At 38.3% G+C, this 11,879-nt stretch overlaps 1 protein-coding gene across 10 annotated transcripts in view; it reads left to right on the top strand.

Moving 5' to 3' along the window:
* Positions 1-2,506: 2,506 nt before the first annotated feature.
* Positions 2,507-11,879, top strand: part of LOC104611195 (zinc ion binding protein) — a 48,188-nt gene continuing 38,815 nt past the window's right edge. For 2 of the 10 annotated variants that reach the window (XM_088897419.1, XM_088897426.1), the window contains exons 1-5: positions 2,642-2,966; positions 3,673-3,778; positions 3,894-4,172; positions 4,359-4,590; positions 4,945-5,090. In XM_088897419.1, the coding sequence (XP_088753545.1) occupies positions 3,678-3,778; positions 3,894-4,172; positions 4,359-4,590; positions 4,945-5,090 (758 nt within the window). In that variant the 5' untranslated portion in view covers positions 2,642-2,966; positions 3,673-3,677. Of the gene's footprint in view, positions 2,967-3,672; positions 3,809-3,879; positions 4,173-4,358; positions 4,591-4,944; positions 5,091-11,879 lie in introns of those variants that run through there. The other 8 variants (XM_010278166.3, XM_088897420.1, XM_088897422.1 and 5 more) reach the window with 8 other exon arrangements.

The following is an 11,879-nucleotide window of genomic DNA, read 5'->3' as shown; positions in this document are numbered from 1 at the left end:
GATCTTTTAACATTTTCATTTGAGTAAGAAGAGCTCCAGTGGCTTTATAATGGCTATATATTGAATCCAAAATAAATATGCAAGCTCTCATGCGAATAACATCAAGAAAGTAAGAATTAATGAAGTGAGAAAAGATTTGAAAGAGAAAAGAAAGAGCAAAAAGTGTTTAAAAGAGATTTTTGGGCGAGAGAGAGAGAGAGAGTTATTTTTGAGAGAAAATGAGTAATTTGTGCTTAAGTGTTTATCACTAAGAAACTTGAAATTTGTTAAAGAGCAAGAGCCTTATGCATTATCTGTGCTTATTGTGCAATATAAGTAGTTCTGTTGAGAGTCTATTGAGAGTCTTTATACTTGTTTATGCTTTTATTGTTTTATATCTTATATGCCTTTGTATAACCAGTGGTTTGTTAGTTGTGAAAGGTTGAGATAACACCAGAAATGTCTTGCTGGAACCCACAAGTCCAACTATTGTAAAGGTTTTGCTAGCAATTGGAAGATCATATTGGTATAGTGGAAGTTCTCAGGTTGTGTGCTTGTGAAGAGGACGTGGGCCAGGTTTGGCCGAACCTCTATAAATTATTTGTGTGCTCTTTATATTCTTGTGTTTGCTCTTGATAATTCTTATTGGTCTTCATATTTAATCTTGAAATTTTTGTATATATTTCACTTTATATTGTCATGCTCAATCTTTATTATTTTGCATTCATCTTTTGAAAAAAGGAGATAGTTGGAAAAAATTTGTACCTAATTCACTTGCCTCTTGGGTTAAGGCTATTTGGATTAATACTGAGGAGCTAGGAGGTGCTAGCACCAACTCTTGGGGTTCCGATGTGCACCAATGTTATCCTTTTGATTGGATAAGAATCTACCATGTCACCGCCAAGGTTTAAAATTTCGATATGATACGCCCCATATCGGGCGCATCGTATCGTATCTTTTAAAAATCGAACAGAATACGTATGGAAATTGGACGTATCATCTTTTTTCATGCGTATCAAGGGCATATCGTGGGCGTATCGGGGGTGTATCGGGGCATATCAAGGGCGTATCGGGGGTGTATCGATGAAAAAGATATAGCCAAAAACTTAAAAAAATTAAAGGGGGAAAGCAATGCACGGTCCATTGGATCTGGTGAGAAGGTATTCGTTTAGCGGCAAACAAATGATCCGTCGCATGATGGCAGACAAATGATCCGTTATAGGATCAGAAGAGAGGGAGTTGATGGAGCAGAAGAGAGAGGAGAAGAGAGTGAGAACACTGAGGAAGAGAAAAATGAAAATGGAAGGAGAAATGGCGGGAGAGAGAAGCGGAAACAAGAAATAAAGGTAGACACGTGTGATATATGTAAAATAGTAAGATTCGTGTATAAATTGGCTCGCGTGAGGTTCTCATAAAACTCATCCAGTAAGATTTCATTTTAATATAATATTAATATATATGTATAAATAAGTATGTTATATTTATATTAATTTTTTTAAGGCATATTTATATTAATTTATTATATATATAAATTGAAAAATAATTTATTTTTATATTTAAAAAATCTAAGATTAAATCCGAATCCGATTAGAATTTGTTTAGATGATCAAATTGAATCCAATGTAAATTTTCAATAATCAGATCGAATTCAAGTTTACATCTGTGCCCCACTGTCACGGGGTAATTCTACAGCGGAAGAAACCCGTGCAGCGTCCTGGTCAAGGCAGGCCAGGACAAGCCTTTATGTGCTTAGAGGCTAGGAGTTGCCCAATGGGATGGCTCCACCAATGTCAGTAGCACTGGATCATGACTTCAAGTCCAATGGCCAGAGCACTCTCCTGGCTCAAACCGGTCCATGGGAAGTGCCGCTTATGTGCTAAAGGGGGACAACCATAATGGAAGACGACCATGCGTCGATGAGGTGACTTGGCACCGATGTGAGGGGTCTCCTGTATGTCGATGATGACAGGCACCTGTGTGCCATGATGATAGGCAACCGCTTGGGTCGAAACACACCCGTGCGCTAAAGGCAATAGGATAGCTCACTCAACTTGGGCAAGAGACTGGCGTGGTGAAGGGTCATGCTTGAGCCAAGCCCGCATGCCAAGCGTAGCACCGTGCTGGTCCAACACTGTCCCCATGAGCAAGTGTGCGCCCATGAGGAACTCTGGTAGCCGTTAACCAGGACCGCCCCGCAAGGGGATGATGGTCTAGGAGTGCCAAGGTTAGGCACCCAAAGAGGTCGACCACCCCTCCTCAAATAGTACATTAAGCTTTTAATGATCTGCCTGAAGATGACACTAGTTCTCCCAAAAATCTTACAGGCGAAAATGATGAGCATGTCCCTAACTTAAGCCTGCCAAGGCTAAGCCTGTTTTGAGCAGTAACACGACAGCACATCCAACCTTCTATTAGAAACACATGATGTCTTTATCATCTTTTATATTATCATCGGGAGATTTTTCCAATACAATGTTGAGATGTGCTGTCAGGTATTATATTATGGGGCGCAAATGTGAATTCAGCCGTAGGACCAATTTGAAAAGGGGTGTTTCAACATTTACAAAAAATGTGAAGGGAGGTGGCCCGGTGGGTTTCAACATTTACAAATACAGTAGGTTGTCTTTTCACTTTAGGTAACCTTTAGGACTTAGAGGCCATGATTCATTCAGACTTCGGCTTCGGTCAGGGGAAAGCCCGTTCGAGTAGTCTTGACCGCCTTGCATTGAGAATCTCCCTATTTATATATTTTATTTCGTAGGAAGATTGAGAATCTCCCTATTTTGCATTGAGAATCTCCCGTTCGAGTAGTCTTTACCGCCTTGTTGCGGCCACGCCTCGCCTCTTTACGCCCAATCGCCTCATATTCGCCTTTTAGATATTGATTTATGTTTATCCAGTACTTTTTATTCTGGCTACTTGCGCTTAAAAGGAGAGGAATAGCGTAAACAAAGAGGAAAAGAACAGAAGGATCCCCGTTGCAAAAGGTATCTTCTACCTATCGAGCACCCACTTCGTTCTGGATTTTGTATTCCGAGATTTCCTTATTCTCCTTTTCTCGTTTGGTTGTTTCTTCCCTAAAATTTCTCAACTGGCTCTGTAGGACTTCACTTCTATGAATTTTTGATACCGAGATTTTCTCTTATAGGGCTATGCTCTCTTAACAATTATGCAGTTTCTCTTTCTGGGAAACTTGAATTCTTTAGGGTTTTTAAATTTTCTCGAAGAACGAAGGAGACTGTATATCGTTTTGTTCATCTGAGTTTAGTGGAAATTATTTTAATGCGTTTGGATGCCACGTGAAATGAAACCATTTCGACCTATTCTTTCTGAAGGACATTGAACACACAATGTTGTGGTCTAAAATGGAATTATTTGTTATTTGTTTAGGAAAAAATGAAACTATTTCATTTATTGAAATCTGGAATGGGTCAATTTTACTGTCGAGATGCTAAATATGTGTTATCTGGTGCAACGGAAAAACCATAATGGAACCATTTAATTCCAGGTCGAATCCGGACATGGTATTTATGATCAAAGTCATTTATAACCCTAACAAGAAATGTTTTCGGCACACTGCCACGATGGCCATACAGTTTGTTATTCATAAGAAAGACATATGTTATTGAAAATAATTTAGTAAATGCAAATTGTGGTGTACATGATAAGTAATATATGGTATGTTTGTTTTAGATGAAATGGATGGGTATTGGAAATGTGGTTTTGTCTGTATAGGTCCCCTCATGCGTCTGCTGCCACTGGATTCTTGGAGGAAAAAAAAAAGAATTGTCCTTCCACGGTGAATTTGTCATCATAACGAGTGCATAAGGTTTATAGGTTCTATTTGGAATCTTTAATACGAATTCAAATTGATACAAAACTTAATATAACTTGCAATTAATGTCTTTAAACAGGAAACTGTTGATCAATATGACATCAGTTTGCCCATTTGCTAAATCAGCACGACCTGATGATGCCTCTCCAAGGAAGTCCATGGATAACCATAGCAGAGACCAGGCTGAACCTGGGGGCAAGGTTAGGAGGGAGTCTGATGATTCTGCTAGTGTATCTCCAAAGTGTCCATTTGGTTATGACTCTCATACGTTTAAGTTGGGCCCCCTAAGTTGTGTGATTTGCCAGGCCCTTCTCTATGAAAGTTCTAAATGTGTGCCTTGTTCACACAAATATTGCAAGTAAGCAGCATTCACTTAATCCAAGTATCTCAATTTGCTTATTCTTTATTTTTTTTCCAATTTTGTTTGATATTTATCGAAATCCCTTTAGTTATCGATAGGAGAAGGAACTTATTTTGTTCATTTTGCTTTAGAATTCTGCCGTTATTTACATTATCATTTTCTGCTACTTTCTTGTTTGGTTAGAGCATGCATATCACGCTTCAAGGACTGTCCATTGTGTGGTGCTGACATAGAGAAGATTGAGCCTGATACAGATCTTCAGGATGTTGTCAACCGCTTCATTGATGGTCATGCTAGAATCAAGAGGCCTCATGTTAAGACAAATGTGGAGGAAGTAGGATCTGAAAACAAAATTGTGATATATGAAGATGTTTCTTTGGAGAGGGGTGCTTTCTTGGTACAACAAGCAATGAGGGTGAGTTTGATTTGGTGATGTATGTCTGTATGTAGGGTTCGACTATGATACCGGAAAAACTTGTAACCAAACAGATGGTATCATAAAAGTGGTAACCAATCAGGTGGGTTATTTATCAAAGTCGCCCATGACCCCCTTCCAGTATCATGTCTTTCCGGCAGCATAGATTTTTCCCTGTATGCAATTTGGATGGATATCTCAGGGTTTAAGGAATGCAATTGATATATTTGGCTCCCATCTAGATTTAATGGTCTACATGATCGTTTTTTCCCTGTAATTTCCCCAAATAAATTTTCTTATTGCATATTCCTGTTGGCTATGTCAAATAGTTTCTTTCCCTATTTTGTGTTGCAGGCGTTTCGTGCCCAGAATATAGAAAGTGCCAAATCAAGACTTAGTTTATGTGCAGAGGACATCCGGGAGCAGCTAGAAAGATTGGGAAATACCCCAGAGCTGTGTTCCCAACTAGGGGCAGTCCTTGGAATGCTTGGTGACTGCTGGTATGAAATCACTATTCTTTTACTTTATTTCTTTGAGTTTGCATTGTTAGGCGGCATACATGTGAAAAAAAAAAATACATGATTATGAACATTTAGCAGTTCAATGATTCATATTTATGCTTATTATCATTTGCTTCATATTTCATCTGGTTGAGTTCATTGTACGTTCTATTAGAATTGTTTATCTCTTACAGCAAAAACAAACCCCACAACAACTACTATAGTTAGAATGGTAAAAATGAAAATAATAGGTAGTTATCAATCAAAGAAAAAGGGCAATAGTAGTACGTGTATAAAATTTGCAAAAATGATGGTGATATGGTGGTGATTACCTGCAATATCCTTTTTTCCTGGTAAGTAAGGATTTCATTATATTTGAAAAAATATATTATTTTGCATGACCAATAATTTCATAATAATAAATTAGGCATTAAAGAGGGATAAGAAAGGAATGTATAAATAGCAAAGTTAAGAGAAAGGAAAGGCAGGGAAATCATGTCTGGTGCATTAAAGATGAAGATCAAAGAGTCTTTGGTAAAAGATGAAGAAATCAAATAAAAATGGAAAAACTATTTTGAAAAATTATTAAATGAACAATAAGGAGAGGGTGCTAATGGAGGAGAAGCTAGTAATAATATTAGTGTTAAAAATAATACATACCTTCAATCTTCATCGAGTTGGACTTATTGAAGTAAAAGAGGCACTAAATAAGATGAAGGGATAGGCATTAGGACTTGATGGAATTCCAATATAAGCGTGGAAAGGTATGGGAGATGTAAACTTGTCATGGCTAACTAAGCTATTTAATTAGATGGTAAAAGAAAAGAGGATGCTTGATGATTTGAGAAATAATAGTATGGTGCCTATATTTAAGAAAAGAGGTGGTGTACTAAGTTGTAATAACTATCGAGGGATTAGATTCATGAGTCATAGTCACACTATGAAATTTTAGAGAGAATAATTGAACAAAGATTTCGACTTGAAACAAGTGTATAAGAGATCCAATTTGGCTTTATGTTAGGGAGGTCAATCATGGAAGCTATATTTCTTTTGAGTCGATTGATAGAAAGTTCAGAGAGAAGAAGAAAGTTCTTGATATGATATTCATTGATCTAGAAAAGGCCTATGATAGAGTTCCTAGAGAGATAATATAGTGGGTTTTGGAACAAAAAGGGATTCAAAATAGGTATATACACCTAATTAAAGGCATGCATGGAGGGAGTAACTGTTGAAAGGAATGTAAACATCAGTATGTTGGCTAAACCAGCTAGGGTTTATTGGCTGAATTTCAAAATTTTTTCAGTCCGAACCCGAGAATTGGATTCTCTGAATTTGCAGAATTGTATTTTCCTAGGATCTATCTAGCATTGGACCGAAACAAATTTGATTTCCAAACTAAAATTGAGTACTTGATATGAAGATGACAAATTGCAGCTCCCAGAGTGGTTGTTGACGCCCAAGATTCAAACCCAATTCGCCCTTCCAATTGAAGATCACACAGTTAGATGGAAGTCAATCCTGCAACTAGTTTCAGCTGAACTCCTTCTCCAACAAGCTTGGAATTATGCAACTGTGAAACCACTTCAATCTCTGATATGTTTCAGTAGAAAACATAGCAGAAACCAAGAGAAAACAATGGATCTCAAGGTTGATTCGAATTAGGATAGGATTTTTGGGTAGCAAGAGAAAAGAGAAATGATGCAAGAGAATATGCAACACTAGTAGTGATCGATCTCTCCATTTTGTATCCTATATATAGACCCCAATCCTAATGTACTTAGGACTTATCCAAATCTGATTTGGGTTGGTCTCTAATTACATTAGATAATATGGAGATCCATATCCATATTCGACCCAATGCATGTGACTAGTTTAACTAGTTTTGGGCTTAGGCCTGTTACTTAAGTGGTTCAATAACATAACTGTTGCAAGCCTTATTGGGCTTCAATAATGTATGACATGGTAGGTGTATCATGGGAAAGTGAACACATTAGATAACCAATAAAAGAGAAGACCTTTCCTTTGTATTTTACTCAACTGGTGTGCTCTCTGTAGAGCCCACGGGGAGGATTGTCACTACCTACTGGTGTCTTGCCCTTTTTCTGCAGAATTATGGGATTGGCCTTTTTTGTTATTTGGGTGTAGGTGGAACACGCCAGCAGAACTGCAGAAGTGTGCATGATGTTTAACCCTTCTACCTTCAATTGGCCCAAAAAAAGAGAGAGAATCATGTGGAGATGTGCTAGAGCAGTCTTGTTATGGACAATTTGGGAAGAAAGAAATGCCTGAATCTTCCAAGACAGGGAGAGGAGCAGCCAAGATCTGAAGGATTGTGTGTTAAAAGTTGAATAGGGCAACCCATTGGCTAAAGGCTGTGGAACTTTCCCATAACTTTTCCTTTTCAAACTTATGGAGAAATTGGTCAGCAGTAGCAAGGTGCTCTTCTAGGAAGACTAAGGCAATTACAAGATGGATTCCACTGCTTGAAGGCCCAGTGAAGCTCGACTTTGATGCGGGTAGTTAGGGACATCTAGGGTGCTTTGGAATGGGGGGAGGGGATCTTGAGAAATGAGGTTGAAGATTTTGTACTTCTTTTTTTTGATCAGTAAATATGTATTTTATTAAAATTCAGATTGTAAGCAGTTTATACAACTTGTTGATGGGACTGTTGATCCCCTTTAATCACTCTATTCACTCCTCATTACAGTGTGTGGAAAAATAAAGAGGAAGAGAAGAAGAAATGAAGAGGGAGAGAAAATAAATACTTCTGTATTGATGATGTGTTGATAAAACATGTTGAGCATACAACTTAAATAAGAAAAGATAGGAGAGACAAACTCCTAGGATCTCTCTCAATTACTCCTAGAATATCTCTCAATTAGGGATTGATTAAATCTTTCCCTTAATCCTAGGATATGACTTTCCTAATTTTATTCAAATCTAATCTTTCCTAAATTTATTCAAATCTAATCTTTCCTAAATTTATTCAAATCTGTAATCAATCAAATCAAATCTTTCTAAATTTGCAGCAAATCATATCTTTCTTAATTTGCCGCAAATCATATCTTGTCGACACAGTGTAGCCCAAAATAATTGCTGTCTCAATGCCCCCTGTTTTGCTAATCCATCAGCTAGCCCATTTGCACTCCTTCGGACCCATTTAAAATCAGCCTCAACCTCCTTTGCAATCTTCTCCACTTCCCTAATCACATGTTTAAATGTCCATGGGGTGTGGCTGCTATTTGTTGCCCATGAAATTACTACTTTTGAATCCCCTTCCACTTCCACATGTCTGCATCCTAGTTGTTTGGCTAGCTTTAACCCTTGTAGTAATGACAATAGTTCAGCCTTTAGCGAGTTTCCGTTTCCAATCGGTCCTGAGAGCATACCCATTATCCTCCTGTCAGATTTCTTTATACTCCTCATTTTCTTGAGATGCCTGAATTTCCATATGAGCACCCATCAAAATTCAGCCTTACTTTATTGCCTTTAGGTGGTTTCCATTCCAGCCTTACTTTATCTCTTACTCTCGAAGATTGTGCTACTTCGGACCATGTTCTTAGAATATCTGCAACTGAAAAGACTTGAAAGCAGTCCAAGGGTTTTACCCAGTGGGCTACTTTCACCTTGATACTATCAATCACTTCCTCTATTGTTCTACTTTTTTCCAAGAAAATTCTGTTGTTCCTCTCTTCCCATGTTACCAGCAAGTTGCTGCCGTTGTTGCTTTCCACATTACCATCCCTCTTTTCTTTCTCTATCTCAAGAAATCATGGTTGAAGAGTCCTGCCACATCTTGAGGGGGAACCCACCTTTAGCCAAAGAGAGTACATTTTTGTTTGGATGCAGGTGGAATATGCCAATGGAGATTAAGATGCTGTTTGACCCATCTACATTTGTTTGGCCGAAGAAAAGGGGAAGAATAATGTGGAGGTGCACTAGAGTAGCAGTGGTGTGGACATTATGGGACGAAAGAAATGCTAGAATCTTCCAAGAGAAGGAGAGAAGTAAACAACAAATTATGGATTGTGTAATGACCAGAACCATACATTGGCTACAAACCATGGAACTGTTTAGACATTTTTCCTTTGATGACATTTGGAGGAATTGGTTTTCAGTGGCTTCTAGTTCAGTGCAGAAGAGTAAAACACAGCTGGTTTGGACACCTCCCATTGAAGGCTTTATGAAACTAAACTTTGATGGGAGTAGTCAGGGCAACCGAGGCCTTTTTGGAATTGGAGGGGCCATAAGAGATAAGGACGGTAATCTGAGAGCACTCTACTCAGGACAGTTAGGAAATGGAGACTCCTTAAGGGCTGAACTGTATGCAGTCCTACAAGGTATACAGATTGCAAGTGAGATAGGCTTGGAGAATTTGGTGATAGAAGGGGACTTCAAGGTGGTGGTGGGTTGGCTTAGAGACCCAGACTCAATGATATGGTGTGTTATAGAAATGAAATGAAGAAATTCAAATGGATAGCACAACATATGAATTTGACTATACAATGGGTGGGAAGGGAGGTTAATGCATTTGCTGACTATCTAGCTAAGGAGTATCTAGGGATCAGTTGTTTTGGGCCCAGTTATAATTTTTGTGTTGTTTTCTTTTAAAGAGTGAGGCTGCACCTCACGCCTGCCCTTGGGATGCTTGTAACAGACATTTATCTTTTTGTTGATAATGGATTTTTAATGAACTTTTACCTATCAAAAAAAAAAACATGGACTTGTTTGGGTCTGCCTCAAGGGGCTTGGTACAAAGGTGACTTGTAGAAACACTGGGGGGGACACTCCTCTTAAAGATAGACTCTTGATTATGTATTCCTTTTGTTTGAATAAATTCAATGTTATTTCCTCCCTAAGTGTGTCTGAGTGTTCTTAGGATCTAGGCTTGATGAGAGGTTTAAGATTCGAAATTGGGCTTTGCAGATGAGTTGTCTCTCTTGTGGCCTTGGTGTTTTTAGATTAGTCTTGCCTAGATAGCAGAATTTGGTCAGAGTCCTCTGATTTTTTCTCTTGTTCTTTGTTTTTCAATGCCCTACTTCAGTTTGTTAATGTGCTTGTTTCCTTTCATGTTAAAGAAGTATGGTGCACTCTTGTACCTCCAAAAGTTAGTGCCTTCTGCTGGGAAGTGGTTCTCCAAATAATCAATACTATGAACATGCTTCAAAGAAAAAGGCCAATTTGGTGCATCTCACAACATGTTTGTAGTCTTTGTTTGAAGAATGGTGAGACAATGGCTCATCTATTACTATCCTGTCCTTTTGTTTCTTATATTTGGAATTAGTTCTCCTCTCTCTTTGGTTCCAGGTGGAATTTTCCCTCGAGTGAGCTGAACAACAAGAGTAGCTATCCTCTGGTCTATTTGGGAAGAAAGAAATAACAATATCTTCCAAGGGCAAGAAAAACCAAAGAACTTCTTGAAGGCATAACCATCAAGATCATACATTGGCTGAAACATTTGGATCTTTTCAAGGATTTTTCTTCAGATGACATTTTTAAAGGTTGGAGTGCTGTAGTGTTTCCTTTTCCTCATCTCCCATTGTTCAACAAAGTTGGTTCCCACCTTTACCTTGTAGGGTGAAATTGAATTTTGATGGAAGCTCTGTAGGTAACCCACGTCCTTTTGGTGTTGGGGGTGTCTTTAGAGATGAAGGAACAATGCTTAGCCCTTTACTTGGGCCCAAGTGGGGTAGGAGATTCCTTAAGGGCAAAAGTGTTGGCTCTACTCCAAGGTCTTAGATTGGCTAGACAATGGGGACTGCAGTAGCTAGATGTGGTAAGAGACTCCAAGATGGTAATAGGATGGCTGCAACAAGAAGCTTGGGAACTTGGCCTTTCGGACAACCTATAAGAGAGATTATATGTTTAGCAAGGAAGCTTGGTGTGCAGTTTAGATGGACTAGAAGATCAACAAATGCAATGGCTGACACCTTAGCAAGTAAGGAGTCAGTACAAAGGTTTTGTTTTGAGCTTGTTTGTAAGATTGCCTTATTGTTTGAGGGTTCACCATCCTTCTTTGGGTGGTGACAGTTGTACTCCTTATTTAATCTAATCAATGAAAGTTATAGTTTCCTATAAAAAAGACTTCCATAGTCTTGATCCTCCCTGCCTATCAAGCTCATCACTACAACGATCCTTTACTTCTAATCCAATTATTCTCTTAGCAACACCTTCCTCGAAACACCCATCATTTCTCCTTTTTCTTTACTACCCTTCTTTGCTTCTCTTCGATTCCCAACTATGGATGATCATTCATGACCCAACCTGGCCCGCAAGTTTCCGGGTTTGATCAACCATATTCTATCAGGCCCGGCCTGGCCTGGACATGTATCAAGCCTGTATGCAATGCGGGTTGGGCTTGGGCCCAACCCAACCTAGAAATTTTATATATATATATATATAGTATTGTAACTTATATATGTATAATATCTTGAATTTTACTAAATATATATCTCTATAAATGTAGCATGCATGGCATGTTTATGTAGCATATATCTTATATGTATATAAGGTATGTATGTATATAGTATGGTGGCATGTATATATGCATATTTGGCATTTATGATATTTTACCAAATATGTGTGGCATGCATATATAGTATTAATATATACACAAAAAATTTTTAAATTTATTTTTCTGTATTATGAATATAAAGTTGAATTAAAATTATTTTAATTCATATGGGCCAACTCGAATGTTCGGCCTGACCTAGGACTGGGCCCAAATATGTAATATCAGGCCCGGAGTGTAGGTCAGGCCTGGCCCAAGCAGGCCTTAATGCTGTTGGT

Source organism: Nelumbo nucifera, chromosome 2 (genome assembly GCF_055504915.1).
Source record: "Nelumbo nucifera cultivar China Antique chromosome 2, China Antique-T2T, whole genome shotgun sequence".
In the NCBI taxonomy this organism is placed as follows: domain Eukaryota; kingdom Viridiplantae; phylum Streptophyta; class Magnoliopsida; order Proteales; family Nelumbonaceae; genus Nelumbo; species Nelumbo nucifera.
The sequence above is the reverse complement of the archived record's forward strand: the minus strand, read 5'-3'. Positions and strand labels throughout refer to the sequence as shown.